Source organism: Heloderma suspectum, chromosome 3 (assembly GCF_057233095.1).
Source record: "Heloderma suspectum isolate Gila_16-S chromosome 3, 16-S_ref, whole genome shotgun sequence".
Classification (NCBI taxonomy): Eukaryota; Metazoa; Chordata; class Lepidosauria; order Squamata; family Helodermatidae; genus Heloderma; species Heloderma suspectum.
The window spans coordinates 111,181,437-111,209,027 of NC_139460.1; the positions used below are offsets into that span (position 1 = coordinate 111,181,437).

A 27,591-nucleotide genomic window follows, 5' to 3' on the forward strand; every position below is an offset into this window, starting at 1 on the left:
GCGGGAACACGCCATCTTCAAGCTTGCCTAAAGTCTCTGAAAATCACTTCAAAACTCTTTTCAACTCACTCCCATTTTCGACCTGTTTTTCAGCTTTTTCGAGTGGGAAAGTGTTTTTCAAGTGGGAAAAGTGCACATTTCGAATAGTAAAAGTGCACATTTCTGTTCATATTTTTCAAAAGCTCACTTTCCCCCTATTGACTAATGCATGAAAATGTGTATTTTTTTTGACCCAGCAGCCTGGTCGAGTTCCGCTGTTGCCATTTTTGAAAAATAAAATGGTGATTGCAAAATGTGCATATTTGTGTATGTGCAAAAATGCTCATTTTTTTAAAATGTGCATTTTCACACATATGCAAATATGTGCATTTGCAAAATGCGCATTTTCGCATGCACAAATATGCGCATATGCAAATATGCACACTTTTGCAATCGCCATTTTATTTCTCAAAAAATGGTGACCGCAAAGTTCGACGAGGCTGCTGGGATGAGTGTAGGCCATTTGCCAAGTGCGGGCAGGGGGTTAGCACAGGCAGCAGCTCAGTGAGCGGGGCTCAGGGGTGCAGGCAGGGTTAGTTCCACCGGATTCTTGGACGGAATCAGGCACCCGCACCATCGCTAATCATGGGTACATGTTACATAGCAGCCTTCCCAACCTGGTGCTATCCATGTGTATCAGACTACAGCTCCCATCCTTCCCATCCAACATAGCCATTTCACCTTTAATGGCAGCTTCATTTCAAGCATAAATGTGTAGTTCTGCGCCTTAATGCGCCATCACTCAATCCACTCTTGGCAGCTTTGTTGCACTGTAGTACATACGAGTTGGTATGAAGCAATAGCACAATCAACATCATTATGTCCCAAATGAAGCTATTTGGCCCACATTTGGGGCACACCAGTTTAACTATGCGAACTGGCCACTAACACTTTAAGGGTGCAATCCTACGCAGAGAGGCGTCTGCTTCCGAACTCAGAGGCAACCGCCTATCCAATGCAGGGCAGGAGAAGCACGGAGGGGATCGTTCCCTCTGTGCTCCTCCTGCCCTGCATTTTCGGCTAGGCAGCCACTTTCGGCTGTCTACCTGCGGGATGGCGGAGCAGGGGAGGAAGCCCCTGGATGACACATTGGATGTGTCGTACCAGCATCTCTGCCCTCTCCACCCTGGGATGACCCGTTTCAGCCGCTCTACGCTCCTCTTGCGAGCGCGGAGGATGGAGCTTCTTCGCGCTGCCTTGTAGGCAGCATGGAATGGGGGGAAGGTCGGTTCCCAGAAAACAAGATATCCTATGGCCATCTAGCTGCTGACTAGCAGCCACAGGATTGCTCCCTAAGCCAGGGGTGGGCAACATGTGGCCCTCCAGAGGTTCTGGCCTACAACTCCCATCAGCTCTAGCCAGCATAGTCAACAGTGAGGGGCCAAAACATCTGGAGAGCCAAAACTTGCCCACCCCTGCTTTAAATGTTCAGCAGGAAGCTAAGCAAGAAATGACAAAACACTTCCATGATGAAGGTTCAAAGTTTTCCCTTTATAGGCAATATAAAAGAATTTGCACATATGCAACCAGGTGAAGAGTTCAGCCACATTCATATGTTAGATTTCTCATTTACTGAGCATACAAGGTCCCCCCACAATTACCCTGTGTGCCAGGATTTCTGGATATTTATTTATTAAATGTCTAGTCCAATGTTCAACTAAATTGGCCCTCAAGGTCACTTACCAAAAAAGAAAAGAAAAGGGGAAAAAGTGGAATTAATAACACTTCTGTTCAGATTCCTGACAGTAGTCTATAGTTCATAGAATGTTATAGCAGAGGAAAACACTATGGGCCATGTTGCATGTAACACTAAGATATATTTAGTGCTACGTGCATGAGCTGGAATGAACCCAAGAGAATTCTCAGGCTCACACACCTCTGCCCATCAAACATGGCTGGGAGGATGGTTTCGGCAGCACTTAGTTTATCATTTACAAAATTCCTAAACTCTGATTAGTTAAGGGCACAATCCTATGCACGTTTAGACAGAGAAAAGTCCTACAAGTCCCATGGCTGGCTAGGGAATGCTGGGACTTGTAGGCCTTTTCTCTGTCTAAATATGCATAGGATTGCGCCCTAAATGAGCCAGTTAAACAACCCTTTAGAGTTGACTTGTTTAGAAACTAATCAGAGTTTGTCTTAAACCATGATCTCTGGTCTGTATGTAATTCTGTAGAAGCGAAACTAAGAGAGCAATCCTATGGCTACTAAACACCATCTAGAGGGCCGTAGGATTTACTGTTCTGAGCTTGTAGACAGCACTGTGAGCATGAAGCCAGGAAACCGCACTCCCTGGCCCCTCTCCCTTGTAGCCTGAATGGGGAGAGCCATGGCGGCTGCCTCTCCATGCTCGTAAAACAGAGTGCAGAGAGGGTGAAAAGGGGGCATTCCCAGGGGCGGGGAGGAGACCACAGAAGCCCCTAATGATGCTTCCTATGGGGTCTCCAGGCCCCTCCCCCCCCTCCAAAGCCCCAGCTAGACACACGGAATCGTGTATCTAGGCAAGAATGCAGGGTGGGTGGAGCGCAGAGGAAAGGATCCCTCCATGCTCCGCCTGACCTGCATCGGATAGGCATCAGCCTCCGTGTTCGGAGGCTGACGTCTATCTCGATAGGATTGCACCCAAGTCAAGGACAATACGCAGGGCAAGGATGAGGGGAGGGTACGCACACAAGCTGGAGATTTCACTCAGGCTTATTCCAGCTCAGGCAGGTAGTTTAGCATTCTGTGCGAACCAGCTCACTGTCTCAAACACAAAATAAACCAGAAGAGTCTTTCCTCAGAAAGCATATTCTGGAGATGCATAGACATCCCACCATTCGAGGAAGGTGGTAGAGCAGCCGTCCCCACCCTCTTGCAGTCCGACTGCATCTGGAGAACAATTCCCATCACGGCCTTGCCGGCTGGGAATAATGGGAGTTGCAGTCCAACCCATCTGGAGGGCCTCAGGTTGCAAAAGGCTGTGGCAGAGAAAAACAACGATACTTCTCTCGCAATGTACTGCTACTTACCAGAGCAATGAAATCCATTGCCTCTGTAGCCTGGTTTACATTTGCACTTGAAGGATCCCTGAGTATTGAGACATTCTGCATGGAAATTACACCTGGGTCCATTTGCTATACATTCATTTATATCTACAGAGAGAAATGTTTTGGGAAAAACAAATGATTGAAGTCAGAGATTTAAAACAAACAAAATACCACCTTCATGCTGCAAAAAGCTGCCCCTGTTGAATTCTTGCATGTCATGCAGGCATAGGACCCCGATCAGAAAAAGTAAGTTGTATATGCTGTGGCTGAAGACTGCGTTTGTCAATGAATATGAAGCATGAGAAAGTCTTAAAGATGAAACATAGGCACTGCATGCAATTTAAAACTTTTCTCTGTCTTCCTCTAATTAGCCTCAATTTGTGTACTGGAACGAAGAACATTAGAAGAGCACTGCAGGATCAGACCAAAGATCTATCTAATCCAGCATTCAATTCACATAGTGGTGAATCAGTTGCCTATAGGAAGCCCCAAGAAAGAAATGAGTGCAGAAAATGGTATACTGCCTCTGATATTGGAGGTAATATATAGCGATCATTACTAGCAGCCATTGATAGCCTTATCCTCCAACTAAAAGAAATAACTGTTTGAAAACGGGGGATACGCATTTGGTTGAAAGCCAGGGGGGAAATCCGTAAACAAGCTTTGAGTCCATATATTTGATATCGATATTTGATATCAAATATCTGCAGTAGCAAATGATATTGATATCAATATCATTTGATATCACAGACTTCACTACAAAGGTATGCATCACGACTCCTTCTAATAACAAACTTAAGTGGAGAGTGTCATCAAGATTATGGCCAAAATAAGCTACTGAGAAAGAAGAGGGATATATCAACACATTTGGGGAAACTCTTATGTTGCTGAAGTACATAAAGGTTTTAATAATCAAACCTAAGGGGACAACCCTCCCTCAGAATAGCACAATGAAGACTGAACATGCTCAGTAGCCACAAAATACAGTGACAGTTTTTAAAAAAGAGAAAACGGGGAGAGTGGAATGGCTTGGCTTGAACCCGGAACAGGAACACTCATTTTAGGAGGAAGGAATTGTATATGCTCCAATATTTTGTAGCAAGCCCCACTTACCAGCATAGAATGTCAAGAAAAGGTTGGGAAATATGGCCATGCCATCACAATTCCATGGAACACCAAGCCTCAACCTCACTCCCCTTAGGTCGGGAAAATGGGCTGAAGATGAGAATAAACTCTCAAATCCCTCAGTCTCAGGGAAGAAATGGGAGAAGCAATAGGAAATGTAGTTCTCCTCCTACCTGAACTGCACCCTCCAACAGGCAAGAAAGTCTCTGATCTTGGCAAGCAAGAATGCTCAGGGAGGGAGGGAGGTTATATTACAGTAGCTAAAAGCACAATGCTATGCAGGTTTAGTCAGAAAAAAGTCCTACAACTCCCAGCATTCCCCAGCCAGGGGAATGCTGGGAGTTGTAGGACTTTTTTCTGACTAAACCTACGTAGGATTGTGCCCTAAATTAGGCTACCAGAAAAACCTGGAGCAGATTTTTGGGAAAGAGTTGGTTCTCTAGTTTTGAATGGCATCGGCAAGGGTTTCTTCCCTTTCTCCTCACTTCACTTTCTGGAAATACTATAGATCTTACTAGTGGGTTATGCTGGGGAAGCAGCTCACACCATTTTCAATATCTCTATGGTGCTGCTCAGTATTGTATTTTAGGGTGCTTTTTTCTTGCAATCACCCTGCCTCATTCATGGAATTTTACTGGGTGAGAGGCAGAGTGGGGGTAGGTCCAGATGACATCATCTCCACTTGTAACCCTCCCACTGCTTTTTCCCACTGCTTCTTCCAACTTTTTCTTGCTATAGAAAATCCATGAAGGCAGGAAAGATGTAATAACCGCACTATGCATTTTGATGGATAACTCCAGAAGCCATCCGTTGGAAGCACCCATTCACTGGAAGGCTGCAATCCCATATCCTCTTATCTGGGAGCAAGGCCCATTGAACAAGGCTTATTTCTGGGTCAACATGTATAGGGTTGCACTGTTAGTTTCTCTCCCTCTCCACAAGCAAATGTGCTTCACCCACACAGTTGCTTTTGCTTTTCTCCCTCAGCATTATCCTCCTGGAACTCAGCAGCCTCAGCCTCCACCCCTCACCCTGAGACTAGATTCCTCCCCGTCAGCAAGCTGTTGCCACTTCATTCCTATTGCAGGTAGCTTTTTTAAAAAGAATAGGTAGTTGCAAATTAATGGACAGACTGGATGGGAGGAGGCAGGAAGGATTTCAAACTTCTGTTTTACTTCCCTCAGTCATTTAGTGTCTGCTTTCTTCCCTCTACAGCTCTACCTCTGCAGTCACACTCCCTTCCCCAGACCTGCTTGCAACTGGCTTCTCCATCTTTTACTTCCACAAGAAGACAAACAAAAGTTTTGCACCAACTTTGGGAACCGATTTAAGAAACAAAAAGACTGGGGTGTGAAGGGGAGCTGGTGCAGGGAAGAAAGAAAAATCTGGAGTGGATTTGTTTGGAGAGAGAGAAATGCTGTCTCCTAGTCTTTTAAACCCTGGTTTTGAGCAAGACACTTATTATGCTGCGCTGGGGCTTGCCAGAGAAGTGGGGACAATTTTTAATTTTCAGTAGCGGACCTGTAGGGGATTCAGGCTTATGGCAAACAACTACAAAAAAGGGAGAGAAACGTATCAGTTTGGGGAAAGGGGGAAAATATATATAACCAGAATATAATTCCTACCTACACAGTTGTATCGTCCATTCACATGTTTCAGTTCATATCCAATCTGACACTTGCAATAGTAACTTCCAAATGTGTTGACACATCTGCGGTTGAAAGAGCAAATAGCTTTGCCAGCGGCGCACTCGTCAATATCTAGGGCATTAAAATGAAATCTGGTAAGGTCAAGAAAAAGGTATCAAGAGAAAGAGCAAAAACTGAATGGTCACCACTGCGACCACTGTGAACAGAGTCATGACTATTGCTGAATATTCCATTCTAGTTCTAGTAGAGATGTGCAAAATCCATCACTGGAAGTCAGCCTTGAATTCTGCTTGTCTTGGTTATGGGCCAACTATTTCTGTGGAAAATCCATCTGGCCCAGTGGATTCAGGCTGATATCCTCTGCACGCTTGCTATCCATAATGCTTAACAGTCCCCAGATGCTTTACACATATGCATGCTGCTCGGGGAGTCATCCATAGCTCGAATCCAGAGTAAGCAGGAGGATTTTAATAAATCCTCATCCCTTCTCCAACTCAGGAAACAGTCCACCTGGGCAGAACTGCAATTTGTGTTCCAATTCAATCTTAGATGGAAGATAACAGCAGCCCTAAATTCTAGTCTAATATCCTCTGAATTCTTTCTTAGTCAGGTTTAAGTGAACTATTTTATATATATAATCAGGTCAATTTCCTGGAAGTCAGGTACCAGTTGAGGCATAGACCTCACATAACATCAAATACCAAGAAAAATACAACATGTTGGGCCAGGGTCTGAAGGCACATAATACATGCAGCCACTCTGCTGAAGCTAAGCAGGTCTGGTCAGTGTCTGGATAGGAAACTGCCTGGGAACCCCATGAATGCTGCCTTCCATCATGGAAGAAAGGTGAGATATAAATGTAATAAATAAATACCCAACAGATCAGTGCATATTTTATTCAAATTACAGTAACTGCTGAATGTTCAATGCTTTCTAGGCCCCAGTAAATGTATGTATGTAAATGTATGTATTTCCATTTCCATCCTGCTCTTCATACAAGAAGCTCAGAAGAGTGTGTTGTGGTGGTTGTTTTTAGTTTAATCATCACCTTGTGTGATAGTGATTTGCCCAAGGCTATGTGATAAGTTGTACAACTCAGCATTGATCCTGAACTCTGTACATCTAAACCAGTCTTTCCCAACCTGGTGTCCTCCAGGTGAGTTGGATTACAACTCCCAGCATCCCCCAGTCAACCAGGTTAGAGAAGGCTGACCTAAACCCAAGTGAAATACTCAATGAGCTTCAGTGCTGCATTAGACCTGCTTTATTAGCAGTTGTATGATACTACAGCAATAATGCAACTTATTGTAGAAGAGAGCCTTCTGTTGCAATCTGTTCCTAGTATGTTCCACCCACAGGCCAATGCCACCAAGTGACATCAGCCAAGAGGCATAGCACATATCAATTCCTCAATTTTAGGCAGAAAAAAGCAGTTTCTACTAGTGCTATGCTCAACCCTGCCTCCTACTTTTGTGAAATTCTTCCCTCTCTGTCAAAGAGGCGGTTTTTTTCCTGCTTCTTTCACAGGGAAGGGGAGAATTTCAAAGAATTTTCTAGGTGGGGAGGGTGGCAGTGGTTCCATTTACTTTTTAAGTGTCGGCATAGCTGAGGGGGTCTTCTTTCAATTAAAAAAAAACTTTTAAAAAACCCGTGTGTTATCGCAGCATCGCAGGGCTCTTAGCAAAGAGGCTTTTAGCCAGCAATGCTTCCAGGAATGCCCAGAAGACCATATGATGTCGCACAGTCTCCTGAGCATTCAGGAGCTGGTACCTGGCTGAAAGCATCCGGGCAAAGAGCCCCATGCTGCTAGGAGCAAGAATGGGGTTTTAAGAGCTCTCCCTAACAACATGAGTGCATAAGGAAGTGAGCTGTGTTTCCTGCTTCTGTGCTATGGCCTAAAGCTTCAAGTAAATGCTAATCAAACTACGAAGAATGGCAGGAGGCAGTCCTATGGACGATGGCAGTGGGATGAAAATCCCACTGATACAGGCCAAAGGAGATGTTGCGATCAGAAAGCCAACACATCTGGGGGGAAAGGAGTAAGGTTTCCTTCTGTGATATGTTTATTGTTTAGCAGCTGAGCCAAGAATTCATATGGGCTCATTGTACGGTTCCTAAAAATACTCTTAATTCATGAAATCCATGTACAGCTTGCTGTTGCAGCTGTATGTCAAAAACAGCAGTCTCTCTGCAGAGCAGTGCTTCCAGCTTGATGGTTTTAATGAATATACTGCTTGAAAGGTTATAAATGCCTGCAATCACCGTTAGAGTTCATTTCCTGTGCTTGTCAAGCTTCTCCTAAGCTCTAAAAGATCCCCAGAGCCCACTGGGATGAGGAAGCATTCTCTCTCTCCCCTCAAAACCCCCCCTCCCCACAAAGGTATCAAGATTCTGAAGCATCAGATACAGCCCCAATTGGAGAACTGCTATATCAAATGTCCAAGAATGCTAAGGAAATCTTAATTTCGGATCTTTCAGAAATTCAGCACTTTTCCCTTAGTGTTATCTAAACTTGTGCTAACACTGATTGAGTATGAGCTTATAATATCCTGTTCCCATATAACAGATGAGGGATACTTTTATGACAGGATCCTTACTGGGGAGCCCCCATGCAATCAGAAGGACATGAGGGAGAGTGGGGAGAGGGTGGTAGCTCCATCTCCTCCGTTGCTGGCCCCATTGCTCTTTGTGTGTTTGAGGGCAAACGTCTACTTGCATAGGCTCCCACATGATCTAGAACTGTGATAATCTGGGGCTCTAAATCTTGTGGGGAGCCTAGCAGGCTCCCTGGTGTAGATGTTCACCCCCAAAGGATGCAAGGGGGTGGAGCTAGCGTGCTCATCCCCACTCTCCTTCGTGCAGTTGTAATCAAGTGGCGGATTTGAACACCTGAATAGGGCTGGGTGCGGAGGAGAACACTTTTAAAAAATTATTATTTCATCAACAAACAATACAACATGAAAACTAAGTGACAACAAGCATGAAATGACCTATTGACAATTACCTGCATACAGCGATTCAGATACATAAAACTGTAAGGCTAAACTTCCTCTTGAGGGTCTACTGATCTAGATTTAACTAGGAAGTATTAATTAGGAACACTGTGACTTGGTTCGCACATAATGACAACCCAGAGTATGGGTTGTCAATGAATCGTGGGTTGTCGCTACATGCAAACCCTGCGCTATGGTTTAATGAAGGGTTGTGAAGCATCAGCAACCAAGCAAGAATCATAGAATCATAGATTAGTAGGGTTGGAAGGGGCCTACAAGACCATCGAGTCGAACTCCCAAGAGATCACATCGTTTGTTGCTGGGCTGTGAACTCTGGGTTGTTCATGGTTACCAACCTATAGTTAAACCATAATGCAGGGTTCTCACATAATGACAACGCACGATTCAACGACAATCCACAATTCAATGACAACCCATTCTGAACCCATATTCTGGGTTATTGTTACATGCAAACCAGGTCTATATCATTGTTTATTACTTTTTAAAAACACAACCAGGGAAAGAAGTGCAATTTAGCATTGGAGATGGGAGCACACAGCCTTCAAAATATTGGGAACACATACACACACACACACACGTTCTGGTTTTCCTCGCTCTGTTACACTGTCCCTTAATATATTAGTGCATCTTTCCTATGTAAAGATGGAGCCATGGTACAACGGGACTACCCTTTGCTATTTCACACTTCGTTTCACACTTGAATGAACAATGAGAAAGACAACACAATGAAGTTTGTTCAACCAAACTAAAGTTCCTGCACTACAATGAAAATTAATAAAGAATATGATGGCACTGGAGAAAAAGCTAGTGGAATGGAGTGGGCAAGACTTGGGACTTCAAACCTTACCTCACTGAACACATCTAAGGAGTCTTACCCTCTGTCTCCATGAGCGATTTACTCCAAGCTGGCTCCATTTGGAGGTCAGGGATATATGACATTGTGGCCATCCAGCAGCCATGCTGGAGCTTATCAAGGAAAAACTGGATTTCCTGAGACTGCCTAAAGTCTGATTCTTTTCCTTAAATTGGGTTCTCCTTGGTGTACTTGCCCCAACCCCTGCATTTACCTTGGGTATGCTAGCTCTGCCCAGGGGTGTGCCTTTCACCATGACCCTGGTCAAGGGGTGTTTCCTGTGTGTTTCCTGTCACTGCACAAACCAATTAGTGTCTACTCAGAAGTAACTCCCATAGTGGGAGGGAGACGTAAAGTTGGGGGTAACAATGGATAAAGGCTCATGCACCACAGTGGAGAGAACAGCTCTAATTGCGCCTAATAATAGTCTTCACAAACATGTAGGAAGAAAGCCAGACCATGAAGTACATGGTCTTCGATGTCTATATACTAATGCCCAGAGTATGGGAAACAAACAGAACAAACCTGAACTCTTAATGCGGGAGGGAAATTATGACTTGATAGGTGTAACCAAAACTTGGTGGGATGACTCCCAAGACTGGAATACAGCAACTGAAGGATATAACTTGTTCAAAAACAACAGAAGGACCAGAAAGGGAGGTGGAGTTGCACTGTATGTTAAAAATACATATCTCTGCATAGAAATACAGGAGGAGGAACTTGGTAGCCCCACCAAAAGCATCTGGGTTAGAATAAACAGAGCAAAGAATAAAAGGAACATGGTGGTCGGAGTCTACTACCGGCCACCCAATCAAGGAGAAGATGAGGATGAAACTTTTGAAAAGCAAACTGCCAGTGTTTCAAGGAAGCATGATGTAGTAGTAATGGGGGATTTCAATTTCCCTGATATTTGTTGAGACACAAATTCTACAAAACATGGCCCCTCCAAGAAATTCCTGACTTGTGTTGCTGATAACTTCCTCCTACAGAAAGTGGAGGAAGGAACTAGAGGATCGACTATCCTTGACTTGATCCTAACCAACAGAGATGACTTAGTAGCTTTTGCTTTTCTCCCCCAGCATTTTCTCCCCAACCAGCAGCAGTTATGGGAACTCTGGGGAAAAGTGACCATGTTATACTTGAGTTCTTGGTTCTAAGGGAAGCAAAAGCCGAGTGTAGCCAAACACACACCCTGGATTTTAGGAAAGTCAATTTTAATAAACTCAGAACAATGATAAGTACGGTCCCATGGCAAGCGACTCTAATGAGAAAAGGAGTCCAAGATGGGTGGGAGTTTTAAAAAAAAGGAAATTCTAAAGGCACAATTACAAACAATTCCAACAAGAAAAAGGGTAGAAGATAACAGAAGAAGCCAATGTGGCTTCACAAAAAGCTCAGAGATGACTTGAAAACAAAAAAGGACACATATAGGAAGTGGAAGGAAGGCCAAGCTACAAAGGAAGAGTACAGGCAGGTAGCACAGAATTGCAGGGATGGCATCAGGAAGGCTAAAGCTGAGAACGAGCTGAGGTTAGCAAGGGATGCTAAAAACAACAAAAAGTCTTCCTTCAGATATGTGCACAGTAAAAGACAGAGGAAAGAAATGGTGGTTCAGCTATTAAATAAGGATGGCAAAATGATAACAGATGACAAAGAAAAGGCAGAAGTCCTCAATTCCTACTTTGGTTCAGTCTTCTCTCAAAAGAAGGTTTACAACCCCCCCTGAGAAAGATGAAGTACAGGCTGAAGGGGAAGGATTGCAGCTTGAGATTGATAGGCATATGGTCAAGGAACACCTAATTACTTTGAATGAGTTCAAATCTCCAGGGTCAGATGAACTGCATCCTAGAGTAATAAAGGAACTGACAGAAGAACTCTCAGAACCACTGTCTATTATCTCTGAGAAGTCATGGAGGACGGGTGAAGTGCCAGATGACTGGAGGAGGGCTAATGTTGTCCCTATCTTCAAAAAGGACAAAAAGGAGGAACCCGGGAACTACAGACCAGTCAGTCTGACATCAATCCCTGGGAAAATTCTGGAGCAGATGATAAAGCAATCAGTCTGTAAGCATCTTGAAAACAATGCAGTGGTTACTTGAACCCAACATGGATTTGTCAACAATAAATCCTGCCAGATGAATCTGATCTCATTTTTTGATGAGGTAACCTCCCTTGTGGACTGTGGGAATGCTGTGGACACCATATACCTCGACTTCAGCAAAGTTTTTGACAAAGTGCCCCATGATATTCTGATGAGCAAACTAGTTCAAAGTGGGCTAGATGAAACAACTATTTATTTATTTATTTATTGCATTTATATCCTGCTTTTTTTACTCTTGCAAGGAACCCAAAGCGGCTTACATTAGCCTCCTCCTCTCCGTTTTATCCTCACAACAACACCCTGTGAGGTAGGTTGCGCTGAGAGTCTGTGACTGGCCCAAAGTCACCCAGTGAGCTTCCATGGACAAGTGGGGACTAGAACCCGGCTCACCCGGCCCTCCCGGCTCCCAGTCCGTCACTCTCACCACTACACTACACTGGCTGTCAACTACACTATCAGGTGGATCCTCAGTTGGCTAAAGAATTGGACTCAAAGAGTGCTTATCAATGGGATATTCTCAAACTGGGGAGAGGTAACGAGTGGGGTACCGCAGGGCTCAGTCCTGGGCCCAGTGCTCTTCAACATTTTTATTAATGATTTGGATGAGGAGGTGCAGGGAATGCTGATCAAATCTGCAGATGACACAAAATTGGGTGGGATAGCTAATACTCTGGAAGACAGAAACAAAATTCAAAGTGATCTTAGTAGGCTGGAGCACTGGACTGAAAACAACAGAATGAAATTTAATAGGGATAAATGCCAAGTTCTGCACCAAGGGAAAAGAAATCAAATGCACAGTTACAAGATGGGCGATACTTGGCTCAACAATACTACAAGCGAGAAGGATCTTGGAATTGTTGTAGATCACAAGCTGAATATGAGCCAACAATGTGATGTGGCTGCAAAAAAGGCCAATGCTCTTTTGGGCTGCATTAATTGAAGTATAGCTTCCAAATCACATGAAGTACTAGTTCCCCTCTACTCAGCACTGGTTAGGCCTCATCTGGAGTACTGTGTCCAGTTTGGGGCACCGCACTTTAAGAAGGATGCAGCCAAGCTGGAGAGGGTTCAGAGGAGGGCAACAAAGACGATCAGGGAACTGGAAACAAAGCCCTATGAAGAGAGAGTGAAAGAACTGGGCATGTTTAGCCTTGAGAAGAGAAGAGAAGACTGAGGGGAGATATGATAGCACTTTTCAAGTACCTGAAAGGTTGTCACAGAGAGGAAGGCCAGGATCTCTTCTCGATCATCCCAGAGTGCAGGACACGGAATAATGGGCTCAAGTTACAGGAAGCCAGATTCCAGCTGAACCTCAGGAAAAACTTCCTGACTGTTAGAGCAATACGACAGTGGAACCAATTAGACTTGATGGCCATGTAGGCCCCTTCCAATCCTATGATTCTATGACCAACGGAGGTGGTGGGCTCTCCCACACTGGAGGCATTCAAGATGAGGCTAGACAAGGATCTGTCAGGGACGCTTTGACTTGGATTCCTGCATTGATCAGGGGGTTGGACACGATGGTCTTATATTCCAACTCTAATATTCTATGATTCTATGTGCTCAATGAGGCTTGTCCCCTGAATGCCCACATCAGAATTTACAGAGATCCCCCTCAATGAAAATGGCACAGTTTAAACCACAAATTCCCTAAATGCTGTAAAGCGCGATCTCAAGGCTCCAATTCTCTGTTGTTTGGTTTACTGCCTGAGGAAGGAACTACTTCACACTTTCGTTACAGCAATCCTGTGCAGCATCAGGTTAGAAAGGGGGCTGATTTCCCATCCCTGTGTCCATCCATCCCTCTGCAGTCTTTCCCAGCACAAGCATATGTGTGTCTACTCAGAAATAACTCCCATTGTGGTCAATGAGGCTTGCTCCTGAAATGCAGGTGCATCTGGAGTTTCAGGGGAAAGGAGAAAGGGGGGGGAGTGTGGGGGCTAGCCTCTCTTATTGGTTGAGCAGCCCCTGCCAGTCAGATGACGTTCACTCCAACCCCCACCCTCACCCAGAAGGATGTTCTGTGAAGCTATTTTTACTGGCGCAAAGCACTTGCTCGTGGAGCCCGGAATGGACCAAAGTGCAGCAAAGCTGATTCCTTAAACAAAAAAACTGGTACTCCTCCATTTGCTTTTCCTTCAATTTCTGTGGAAACTCCCCCTTGTTAAGCCACTGTCTGTCAGCCTCAGCCCCATACCTGTAATATCTATTTATCTCTCTATCTGTATTGTATTGTGCCTGTGACAGTAAAGCCTGCCACCAATTGGCTACGCTAGTGTGAAGGCACAGAATGCTATTAAGCCTTCCAGTTTAGTCAGGAGAAACAGATGTCAGAATGTTTGAAGATCAGCTTCTTTGAGGGAAGGAAAACTATCTGTTTCAGCGTCTGAAACCTCACACAGGCCTCGACTATGACGACAACACAACCATTCTACCTCATGTAATGTACACACAGCAGGTGTTCCTTAACCTCCACTCTAGAATTATAGTCGTTCTTTGATTCTATTGGGTTCATTAACCACAGGTCAGATTCTAAGAACTGCTCGAGTTAATGGCATCAAGAGCATAAAAATATATAAAAATATAAAATAAAATATATAAAAATATATAGATGTACCTATGCATGTTTTTCCATTTGGTGCTAACTGAAGCCCACTTGATGGACATAAACATCGCACATCATCTTTCATCTCTTCACAGCCGTATTGGCAATTCACCATGGCACAGGTCCTGGAATCTTTAAAAATACATTATTTGTCAAAGGCTAGACTAGCAACAGGGAATACTGAATGAAAGGATTAAACATATTAATACAAGAGAATACCTTAAAATGTGTTTCCTAACAATATGAACTTATTAAGAGACAGACAGACAGACAGACATGACCAGCTGGAGTTTTGTTTCCTAATTTGACAGCTGCTATTCCCATTGCCAACGAAACACAAGTCTCTGTTCTATTTAAAACATAACTTGTCTCTTTTGCAATTGGAACTGCTGTGGCAAAACCATATTGCCAGTACTTCAATAGCTACATTGCTCGCTGGTCTATTTCTGGGCACAACTGAAAGTGGTGGTAGTTATCACTCTAAATGGACTGGGACCTGCGTATGTTGAAGAGCCACCTTCTATCCCATGAGTCCCCTGATGTTCTTCATTGGATGCCCTCCTACAGGTTCCCCTGCTGCAGGAGTGGACAACCCCTTTTGTTTGGGGGGCTGGATTGCCCCTCCCTGGACAGGCTGATGGGCTGGATGATGTCAAGGGGGTGGAGGCCCACCCTGCCCCTCCAGTGATGTGATCTGCCCTGCCCACATTTTCTTTCTCTCAATGCAGAGTGAGGCATGGAGCGCCATACTCCTCTGTGCATGGAGAAAGGGACTTGGCTGGTGCTTGTAGGAGGTGCCTCCTTTCCATGTCACTTGCATCCCATCAGGGCATGAGTGGTGCTGGAAGGGCCTGAGCCAGGGCGCAAATCCCAGCCAAGTGGTGTGTGGGAATCCCCATATTACAGCTTATCATTTGCATCGCTTGCCCTCTGGTTGGTGGCAATTTCGGCAGCAGCTGGTGTGTGCATGAGTCCCCCAGTGGATTCTGGAGGCTGGACATTGGCTCCCGGATCCTCTGAAGTTGCCCATCTCTGGCCCAAATCTAAATGAGATCTACTGTACATATTAAAAATGTAAAATGTGGTAAGAATATCCTGTAATGCTATCACTAGAGCAATGAGTGATCCCTACAGCATAAACCATTTGCTCTATATGTGGGACACAGGTAATTTTGTGATTAGTTACAATATGAACTTAATTCTGTCTCATTTACTGAATCTTGCATAATATTCATCACTTACTTGTGCAGGTCCCATCTGGCATAAGCATGTACCCATTGAGACAATAGCACTTGTAGCTGCCATGTGTGTTCATACATCTGTGTTCGCAAGGATATGGTTTCAATCCACATTCATTGATATCTGCAGAAATCATTGGAATAATAGAGTTTGGAGAGCTTTGGAAGAAAATGATATATTATTGTAGTGTTATTTCACGACTTCAATTCTCATAGGAAAAAAGTATATCCAGGATATGAGTGAGCCAGACTCTTGAAAGAAAGGAATTCAGCACACCATTTGGTGGTGTGTGCAGTAGAAACACTAGCACAAGGTTCCTGGCACACCTGACAGGATCCAGGAAAGTGTCTTGTATCAGTAGATAGTTTGCACAGGGAAAAAAGGAAAGAAAACAGCTGTTACAATGTTAGTTACAGCCTGACCTTGTACACTTGTCATCGCAGCTCAAAGGTTCTCAGAGTTGGCCATGGGAAATATAAGTAACTCAAAACTAAAACTATAAACTTCCTATGTATAGAATAAGATTTTTAAAAGAAAGATTTCCTGGCTGTAGTCACTGCAACTTGAGGCGAAGCAACGTCTCAGAGACAAACCAAGAGTATAGATCTGCATAGGTCCACAACATGGTTTCAGGTTTTTAAAGGCTATTTGCAAAAACAGGTTACCTCCCACTCACCCTGCCACTAATAATTGGTAGAAAGGGCAAGATACAAGACAGCCTGCATTACAGACGCTGCTAGAGTAGATGGGGACACACTGGGAAGGGACAGGGAGAAGCTTTTGCCTCTCCCGCACTGATAGCAGCTCCTACAGAGATCTGTCTGACAATGTAGGTGTTACGTGGTTTGAGCTGTAAAATGCCTTGATCTTACTGCTGATACCATGGAATGGTGAGACCATGATATCACGTGAAAAACCATGACTGCAAATGTGAGACACCCTCATGTGAGGAGATAAAACACATTCCCAAAGCCTTTTCCTCAACCCCGTTCTCATGTATGTATCTTGACTGGGTCAGGAGAAAGAACATTACCTTGTGCCAATCTATTGACTGGACTGATATGATCTAAGACTTAATGGATTATCCTCACTGAACTCGCATCTCAGGGCATTTTTATTCAATCAGTCAAAGCAACTAAATTTGAACTTTGTTTGACAACTCTCTCTCTCTCTCTCTCTCACACACACACACACACACACACACACAACATTTAACAGGACACCAGATGTTTCTAAATGAAGATGATGTGCCAACTGTAATTATACCAGCTGAAATCATTGTAAACTAAAGCTGAGGTTGATAGAACATATCCCATGTTACTACAAGACCCTGGAAAGTCTGTGTTTGCCTCAATGAAGAGCAGAAGCATGTAATTGCTTGAATATCAAGAGAAGAAAGGAGAGTGCATGCACCAAGATGCATGTGGCAACAAGAACTATTATGATCAGAGTAGGGATGTTGGAGGAATCCAACTGGGTGGGTGGGGGTGGAGTTCGGTGAGTTTTCACCGGTTTGGCCCCCTGGACTCTCGCTTGATCATCTGTGAGTTCACCCAACTCAGCATGCGACGAGTCAGGTCAACTCACGGATTTGGTGTGTGTGTTTGTGTGTGCAAATTGTGATTTGCGCAAAATGGCAGCCATAAATAGCACAATTTGCAGAAAATCACAGCCGCAAATGGTCTAATTTGCACAAATTAGACCATTTATGGCTACAATTTTGAGCAAATTGCACTATTTATGGCTGGCATTTTGTGCAAACCAGCCCACCATTTTGAGCAAAAAACCCTTGGCAATGTTCCCAGATTTTGGGAACTATCATGCAGCTCGGCTCACAAATACAAGCTGAGCCGAGTCCATTGCAGGGATCCGTCGAGCCCCAAAAGGGCTGGATTTCCCCACGATCAACAACCCTAGATCAGAGCTAGCAGGAGATATAAACAGCTCTCATTTAAGGGGGATAGGAAGTTGCAAGAAACAGGCTGACACCTTGGGGACAGAACAGGAGAATGCATTTCAGGTCCATAGGGACAGATTAAAGGCACAATGTAATTCCTCCGGAACCCACACTACTATGGATACAACTTTCTTGCATTATTAGCATCACTATGACAGATTTCGAGGATGCAACTAGAAGAACAGACTCTAGATAAGGCGTAGACAACCTAGTACCCTCTGGATGTTTTAGACTACAACTCCCATTGGACCCAATCACTATGGCCAATGGTCGGGGATTTGGGGAGTTGTGGTCCAAAACCTCTGGAGGGTGTCGGGTTGCCAAGCGACAGTGCTAACCTGGTATCCAGCTGGTACAAAATCAAGCCTTTGGAGCCTGGCATCCCCAAAGTAAAAAATACTACTATTTGTTCATTGCTATAGTTTCACACTTACTTAAAAAGCTCTTCTGAGCCACAACTGCAATGTAGTTTATAGTTGGGACATCTGTATGTAACAGAACCCTTCTCCTCCACAATGGGTTCCAGTTACAAGTTTGTGACTGAACGCAGTAAATACCTAAGTAGAAACCTATGCAGAGAAAACAGCTTGGGGGGAGAGGAGTTGTAGTTGAAAACAGTGGGCAGCAGGAACAGGGAATGGGTTAAGCACCTCCTTCCCCCGCTGCTTCACTGCACAAAAAACACCCCTTTCCTAAGCTGTTAGTGTTTACAAACAACATGGCTTTGTTACTCTCATTAGAATGCAATATATAGTCTGTTCCTAAGAATCTTAGCTGAGGCTGTTAACAACTACTATGCTATTATTATATAATAACATTATTTTATTATAATTATTTTATATATTATAACAATATATTGGCAAATATACATAGTAACTGCTGTACATCTTCATCAGTTATTTGATGATGGAAGTGGAGGGGAAAATACTGGGCAATCTATCCAATATAATTTCTGAGTAAAATAATGTGAGGCTTATGGGACAAACAGTTCACAACAGAAAAGTTCTGTTTCTTCTTTCACCATTAATCACATTTCACAATTAATAATTCAGTTCTCACCAAAAGTAGATGGTACTGGAGTATAACGACTGTATTTGTTGAGAGTGTAATGTTTACAAGAAAGATGATAAATTATACACACCTTGGCTGCAGGTTTTCCCTGTGAATCCTGGAAAACATTTACATTTATTTGTCATTACACATTCACCATATTTGCACCCATGTTCACAAGTGGCTGTCGAGGGAAAAAAAGAGAAATAGAAAGTAAAAATGTGATGGAACTTAAAGATAGCTAAACTGTGATATTCTTCCATTATTTGGATAAAACAGTACCAGTAAAAAAAAAAAAAAAAGGATTATCTAAGGAGACAAAAAGCAGAGTTGGAAAAGTTGTCAATTTTGCTTGTTCTAAATTCTACATTGACTTGAGGCCATCATTAGAGTAAATATAGAATAAAAATATGCTGGCTTAGGTTCTGTAGGTACCAGTTTTGAGAAAGATGTTAACAGTAGCAGGGACGAGAACAAAACAGAGTTTTGATTTATTGATTTTTACTAGTAAAACAAAATATAGGGTGTCTCTACACCAGCCTAAAATCCTGCATTTAAAATGGGGCTTTCTGCTTCTGTTTTAAATGCAGGATCACAGCTGACTCCCTTTACACATGCTTCTTTCCCCCCTCCCTTTCCCCCCTCCTTCTCCCCGTATCTGAGTCTTCCAATATCTTTCACTGATCTCACTCCTCTTCTTGCTGCTTTTCACAACCAGGTAGTTTGATAGCTCATTATCTGCGATCTATTTAAAAATAGAACAAAGGGCATTTAGTGCAGGAGATGCCCTGGAGGGTCATGGCAGGGCATGGCATCATGTAAAGAGCCCACAAACTTCTGTGAAGGAGCAATCTCAATCGCAGGATAAAAGCTCCAAGTGAAGGAGCCAAACGATTAGGTAACCTGTTTGGTTAAAGCAAGAACTGATTTAATTATGAGCTACTTCTCAGATGCTTTTTTGCTGCTATGGTTTCTGCAATTGTTTATTATTTATTTATTTATTAGTAATACTAGTATACCACTCAATATAGTAAAATCTCTAAGTGGTTTACAAGCAAAAATATTACAAATCACAATTAAAAATACATATATAATACAACCCTAAAATGTTTCAGCTCTCAACAACAGATGCAAGACAAAAATAAACAATAACAAGAGACGGAAAAATTCAGCGGCATTGTGATGATCAGTTATAAGTCAAGGAAAGCTGCCAGTGCAATTCTTTTAACATAGGTGTAATGTACATAGCTGGATGCCCCACTAACCATCCCAGCTGTTACATTCTGCACTAGCTGCAGCTTCCAAACTAGGAGCAAAGACAGCCCCACACAGAGTGCATCACAGTAATTTAACCATGTGGTTTCCTGTGCATGAACCACCACGGTTAGGCTATCTCTATCCAGGAACAGGTATAGTTGTTACACCAACCAAAGTTGGTAACATGCACTCTGAGCCGCTGAAGTCATCTGGGCCTCCAGTGAGAAAGACGGATCCAGGGGCACGCCCAAACTGTGGACCTGTTCCTTCAGAGGGAGCTAATAAAGAGGAAGCTAATAAAGCAAAGCACCAAACTTTGCTTCTCTTCTCAGATGTTGTGCTAACATCAGCACAAAAACATGTAATTTTGCAATCCTAAATAAACGGCATGGAAATGAGTACTTTTAAGGATGTGTTTAAAAAGGTAAAGGTGTCCCCAACCAGTCGTGTCCAACTCTAGGGTGCAGTGCTCATCCCCGTTTCTAAGCCGAAGAGCCAGCGCTGTCCGAAGACGCTTCCGTGGTCATGTGGCCGGCATGACTGAACACCGAGGTGCACGGAACGCTGTTACCTTTCCCGCTGAGGCGGTACCTATTTCTCTACTTGCAATTTCTTGCTTTCGAACTGCTAGGTTGGCAGAAGCTGGGACTGAAGACGGGAGCTCACTCCGTCACGCCGCACTCGGGTCGAACCGCTGACCTTCCAGTCTGCAATTCAGCATCTTAACCACTAAGCCACCGCGGCCCCCCAAGGATGTGTTTACAACCAGGTTAATACAAATTTGAAAGCATGTGCTCTTGCTAAACATTTTTACCATCCCAACATATCTGCATTGATTTACTATTGTAGGACTGTTCAAAAGGGGCTTGTAGCAAAACAAACAAAAGCTCAACCTAGGAACACTTACAACTGTGTCAAAATGTTTTTTGTTTATCTATCTATCTATCTATCTATCTATCTATCTATCTATCTATCTATGAAAACGTATACTTTTCTTTTTCTTCATCCTTACTATGGCATTTAATAAATGTTCTCCAGAAAATGTTTATTTCAGTGTAACATTGCTGATTTGATTTCCTTTCTAATCATTGCCAGATAGGCTTCAGATTCCTGTAGATCCAAATTCTTTCTGGATTGACTTAAACCTCATGCAATTCCCCTGGAAATTAGAGTGAGAGCACAGAAAGAATAAAGACGCTCACATTTGGGCCTGAACATTTTTCCATATCACAATCTAATATACCACCCAAGCATCACAGTGGCTGGTGGCCAAAAATCCTACTTTAGAACATACAGCAATATCTCTAAACAACTGGAGTCTTTTCACCATCATTAGATTTTTTTTCCCTACTGGGTATGACCACCACAGAAGTTCATGAAGCTTCAGCATTGCTTCAGATATATTTTAAATGTTTGTGCTCATATGAATTTCAATCTGGTACTTCAGTAGAGGTGTACTGAGGAATTGGTAAAGGATATATACATGTGCACACGCTCACACTGGCTAGTGACCATGAGCAGTTCTTGATCTTACTGCTACCTCTGTGGCCTTCTCACTTTGCTGAGCCATTTGAATATTTTTGTATAACTATACTAATTGTTCTGTTGTTCTTGCAAGCTTTGCAATCACCAAATCCCCCTTTTTGAACCGTTGCAACTGCAAAAATTGAAGTGGCAATGTATACCAGGGGTGTCAAACGTTTTTCAGCCTCAGGGCCAGTTTCGGAAAAGCTCTTAGGGGCTACATTCCAGTGGTGGGCAGGGCTGAAAGCAGAAGGGCAGGGCCAAGATAGCAAACATCCCAGCATATTTTAGCTTAAAGCTCATGCTGCTACTAACTAAGCATGAGGTGTTACAACCTTTAAGAATGGGCGGGGGGACCCATGCAAAAGCTGGAAAACCACCAAAAGATCACTGGTTGGGGGAAAGGAGGTGGAGGAAGGGGGAAAGGCCATCTGGGAACTCTAGAAGGCTGGGTTGGGATCCCCAAGTGGGCCAGGTTTGGCCCATGGGCCTGAGGTTCAACACCCCTCCAGAGCCCAATGTGTAGGCACCAGTTCATACAAATGCCTCTACATGAGCTCCTGACTGCAAGCCCACTGGCAGCCTCACACACTTCCTTAGGCAATCACATGGGGAAGGGTCACATGCTTTCTAAATGAGTCCTCAGACAAGGAGTCCCCAGAACCAGCCCTGAGTGCCTGGCGATTCACGTAGATAATGCAACAAGAGGGAGAATGGAAGCATGAGCTTTCAAAACCCTTTTGTCTCAACTCCTCCCTAAATAATCCCATGTTGCAGGTTCTCTCATTATACGCGCTTGACCAGTCCATATCTGCAGCCAGGATTAAATAGGGATGTCCAGATTTTGACATCCATCCCGTGTGTGCCTAGTGGATTGTGTGGTGTCATTCGTTCTGGTGTCCATTCACAGATGGATTCGATTTTTCCCTATTATGTGGAAAAATACCCAGATCATTCCATAAGAGGGTTTGCAACAATTTATGTAATTTATGTTAGTATGTAACATTTAGCGTCTTGTCCCCTATTCCATTCAATTTTCCCCACATATATTTACCAGTCTCAGCTGAAACGTGCATATTTTCCTTCGAATCAATTTGTGTAAATTTCGGGAAAGTAAAAGAGAAGATCCAAAAGTCCACAGACCCTGTGCGGCCTAAGGAGGTTAGTCCGCAGTGGATTCCACAGATGGATTCTTAGAAATCCAAACTCATTTTAGACCATCTCAAAATTCTCTAGCATCAGCAAAATGTGCACAATGTTTGTGCATTTTCTTTACGCATTCTATATGTTCTACATATCTACATCTGTAAGTATTTTGGTCACAGAATTTGGGTTTCTTGTTCATCAAGTTTTCTACATGTGGAATTTAGTTTGTTTTAGAGCAGAATTCAAGAGGCAGCTGTCCAGAACCTTCCAAATTTTAATGCAACTGAATGTCATTGACTCCTGTAATGTTCTTCTGAAATGTGTTAAACATCAATATTTGGTGACTTAAATCACATTTTGTTCCAAATTATTTAATTATATTTTACGGCTACCACCAATAAAACCCTGAAATCCTGATCAAAAGTGGACTAATGTGAAAGGAACAGTGTAATAAAGAGACAACAATACAGCAAAGAAGGTCTGCATCTTAATTTATATCGTCAACATATATAATGTCTGACTCAAACCAGAGATATACTAAGAGAAGAATGTAAAAAGCTTGGGAAACTGGATACTAGCAGATTATCTTACTGTTTTTGCCCGCATGTGCACGTGCACACACATCACTCCAGTTGCTCCTCTGAAAGACTTTTACATATTATCATTCTTACCACACCATATCCTTGAGCAGCTGAACTGGGGTTATGCAAACAATATAAGCGGATTATTAACGAAGGTCTTCTCCATTCAACAGATGTTGATGCTTTCAAGTAGGACTATTATCTGCTATGTACATTACTGCACATTGGCTCTTTTGGCATCTTTTTGGACAACAGTCTGGCGAGCATATCAATTATGTGAACTTTTGTTCATCTGCACCAGATACCCAGAGCTAAGCTCATCAGGACAGCAGATGCAATGTCTAAGAAACAGATGACTCCTAAAGACAACATTTATTAGTTCATTCAGCTTTGCCAGAATCCAGCTGGAGAAAGATTTCAACTTCTCCCTTGTGTTTATACTATTTTTATTGAAAGCCTAGAGGTCAATAAATAACCACAGGTCCTTTGTTAAACCAATCCCCTAGAGGCCTGAAAACTGAGCAACAACACAGGTAATCCTCAGATGCATTTACACTAGAATGCTAGAGAGTAAGAAATCACCAGTCCTCTAATAATTTGAATATCTGAGGACAGCATGTGCCAAGTTAATCAAAAGCACTTGCCTATAAATAGTTCTGCATGGCATGCTCAAAGGTTGCATTTCCCCTGAGGTTTCTTTGTTTCTACCACTAGAGGCTTGGGTACATATCAAGTACTGACAAGGGAGCAGAAATTCAGTGATCCTCAGGGATGATTGCCAGCTCTTGAAATAAAAGATGTTGGTAGCTGAGGTGCCCAGGGACAGAGCCCATACAAAACACTCTTTTCATCTAAACTGTACATGCTTATAAATCTCCTGTCATCCACATATCACACCAGGTCCCTGCAGCTCACAACACAAGTGAGACTACAACTGTATCAGAATCAGAAATAACCTAAACAAAGGGTAGATGACTCAAGAAAGTAAGCCAATCCACAGACTACAGGTCAAGACTCACATAGGCATGCAGGGCCAGCATCAAGGGCAGGTATGGTTGGGCACCTGACAAGGGCCCACAATCCAGCAGGGGCCCACTGACAAAAGCCCTGCCCTACCCTACCCAGGAGTTGGTCCTCCTCCTACTTGCCATTGCAACCTGCTTGTTCACCGGCCTCTTGCTGTGGCCTAGACAACGGTGGTGGTGAGAAGGAGGAGCAGCAGATGTCACTGCTTACTTGCTGCCTGGCTCTCTGCCTGTCAAGCAAGCAAGGGGTAGCAATGATGAGAAAGAGGGTGAGGAGTAGGAGCAGCAGGTGACAATGGTGGGGAGAAAGCAGACTCGCTGAGGGAGGGGGCACAATGAGAGTGTCTTGGAGCTGGCACTGTATGCGTTATATGGCCAAGGGATGAAGCATGATGTATGGAACACATTGAACATCGACATCTTGGGAATCAGCGAACTAAAATGGACAAGCATGGGCGAATTTAATTCAGGTGACCATCATATCTACTACTGTGGGCAAGAATCCCTTAGAAGAAATGGAGTAGCACTCATAGTCAACAAAAGGGTGGGAAAAGCAGTACTGGGGTACAATCTCAAAAACGACAGAATGATCCCAGTACGAATCCAAGGCAAACCATTCAACATCACAGTAATTCAAGTTACTTGAACCAACCACTGAGGCCGAAGAAGCTGAGGCTGATCGGTTCTATGAAGACCTACAACACCTTCTAGAACTAACACCAAAAAAAAAAATGTCCTCTTCATCATAGGGGATTGGAATGCCAAAGTAGGAAGTCAAGAAATAACCAGGATAACAGGCAAGCATGGCCTTGGTGTACAAAATGGAGCAGGACAAAGGCTAATAGAGTTTTGCCAAGAGAACACGCTGATCATAGCAAACACTCTTTTCCAACAGCACAAGAGGCAACTCTACACATGGACATCACCAGATGGTCAATATTGAATTCAGATTGATTATGTCCTTTGCAGCCAAAGATGGAGAAGCTCTATACAGTCAGTAAAAACAAGACCTGGAGCTGACTGTGGCTCAGATCATGAGCTTCTTGTTGCAAAATTTCGGCTTAAATTGAAGAATGTAGGGAAAACCACTAAACCATTCAGGTATGACCTAAATTATATCCCTTATAAATATACAGTGGAGGTGAGGAATAGATTTAAGGGATTAGACCTGATAGACAGAGTGCCTGAGGAACTATGGACGGAGGTCCATAACATTGTTCAGGAGGCAGCAACTCAATCCATCCCAAAGAAAAAGAAATGCAACAAAGCAAAGTGGCTGTCTGATGAGGCTTTACAAGTAGCTCACGAAAGAAGGGAAGCGAAAAGCAAGGGAGAAAGGGGAAGATATATCCAACTGAATGCAGAGTTCCAGAGAATAGCAAGGACAGACAAGAAGGCCTTCTTAAATGAACAGTGCAAAGAAATCGAGGAAAACAACAGAATGGGAAAAACTAGAGATCTTTTCAAGAAAATCGGAGATCTCAAGGGAACGTTTTGTGCAAAGACGGGCATGATAAAGGACAAAGAAGGCAGGGACCTAACAGAAGCAGATGAGATTAAGAAGAGGTGGAAAGAATACACAGAAGAACTATACAGGAAAGATCTGAATGTCCCTGATAGCCATGATGGTGTGGTCACTGAACTTGAGCCAGACATCCTAGAGAGGGAAGTCAAGTGGGCCTTAGGAAGCATTACTAACAACAAAGCCAGCGGAGATGACAGTATTCCAGCTGAGCTATTTAAGATCCTAAAACATGATGCTGTTAAAGTGCTGCACTCAATATGCCAACACATTTGGAACACTCAACAGTGGCCACAAGACTGGAAAAGGTCAGTTTACATTCCAATGCCAAAGAAGGGCAATGCCAAAGATTGTTCAAACTACTGTACAATTGCGCTCATTTCACATGCCAGCAAGGTTATGCTCAAAATCCTACAAGCTAGGCTTCAGCAGTATGTGAACTGAGAACAACCGGAAGTACAAGCTGGGTTTTGAAGAGGCAGAGGAAGTAGAGATCAAATCGCCAACATTCGATAGATCATGGAGAAAGCAAGAGAATTCCAGAAAAACGTCTATTTCTGCTTCATTGACTACGCTAAAGCCTTTGTGTGGATCACAACAAACTCTGGCAAATTCTGAAAGAGATGGGAGTACCAGACCACCTTACCTGTCTCCTGAGAAACCTGTACGAGGGTCAAGAAGCAACAGTAAGAACCGGACATGGAACAACCGATTGGTTCAAAATTGGGAAAGGAGTACGACAAGGCTGTATATTGTCGCCCTGCTTATTTAATTTATATGCAGGGTACATCATGAGAAACGCCGGGTTGGATGAATTACAGGTTGGATTTAAGATTGCTGGGAGAATTATCAACAACCTCAGATACGCAGATGATACCGCCCTAATGGCAGAAAGTGAAGAGGATCTAAAGAGCCTCTTGTTGAGGGTGAAAGTGGAGAGTGCAAAAGCTGGTTTGAAACTCAACATTAAAAAAACGAAGATCATGGCATCTGGCCCCATCGCTTCCTGGCATATAGAAGGGGAAGAAATGGAAGCAGAGACAGATTTTATTTTCTTGGGCTCCAAGATCACCGCAGACAGTGACTGTAGCCATGAAATTAAGACGCTTGCTCCTTGGGAGGAAAGCTGTGGCAAACCTAGACAGCATAGTAAGAAGCAGAGATATCACCTTGCTGACAAAGGTCCGTCTAATCAAAGCTATGGTTTTCCCAGTAGTAACATATGGCTGTGAGAGCTGGACAATAAGGAAGGCTGAGCGCCGAAGAATTGATGCCTTCAAACTATGGTGCTGGAGAAGACTCTTACGAGTCCCCTGGACTGCAAGGAGGTCAAATCAGTCCATCCTAAAGGAAATCAACCCTGAGTGCTCTTTGGAAGGACAGATACTGAAGCTGAAGCTCAAATATTTTGGCCACCTAATGCGAAGAGAAAACTCCCTGGAAAAGACCCTGATGCTGGGAAAGATTGAAGGCAAAAGGAGAAAGGGACGGCAGAGGATGAGATGGCTAGATAGCATCACTGATGCAATGAATATGAATTTGAGCATGCTTCGGGAAGGAGCGGAGGACAGGAAGGCCTGGCGTGCTATGGTCCATGAGGTCATGAAGAGTTGGACATGACTTAACGACTAAACAACAACAAATGGAACACATGGTATCTCTCAAAGAATTAAGGATGTAAGAATTCCAAATACTTGCATTCTGTTACCATGCACACACTATCAGGTACACACAGATGCTCACAAAGATACTGGTTGGTGTTGCTAGATATTCCTCTGCTCCTGGTTGAGCAGTGTCAGGGTGGACACCGAGCCCATAGAATCCCAGAGTAGTTCTGATTCTGAGGAAGAGCATTCGCTCCTGGGAGAGGAGCAC

The 27,591-nt window shown here is 43.5% G+C and overlaps 1 protein-coding gene across 4 annotated transcripts in view; it reads right to left on the bottom strand.

Annotated features, from left to right (window-relative positions):
- The window catches only part of EGFL6 (EGF like domain multiple 6), a 62,827-nt gene that overhangs the window by 20,732 nt on the left and 14,504 nt on the right, over positions 1-27,591 (bottom strand). For all 4 annotated transcript variants that reach the window (XM_084841754.1, XM_084841755.1, XM_084841756.1 and 1 more), the window contains 5 exons: positions 18,753-18,845; positions 15,658-15,777; positions 14,428-14,547; positions 5,819-5,953; positions 3,051-3,173 (listed from right to left, as the gene is read on the bottom strand). In XM_084841754.1, the coding sequence (XP_084697880.1) occupies positions 3,051-3,173; positions 5,819-5,953; positions 14,428-14,547; positions 15,658-15,777; positions 18,753-18,845 (591 nt within the window). The remainder of the gene's footprint in view (positions 1-3,050; positions 3,174-5,818; positions 5,954-14,427; positions 14,548-15,657; positions 15,778-18,752; positions 18,846-27,591) is intronic.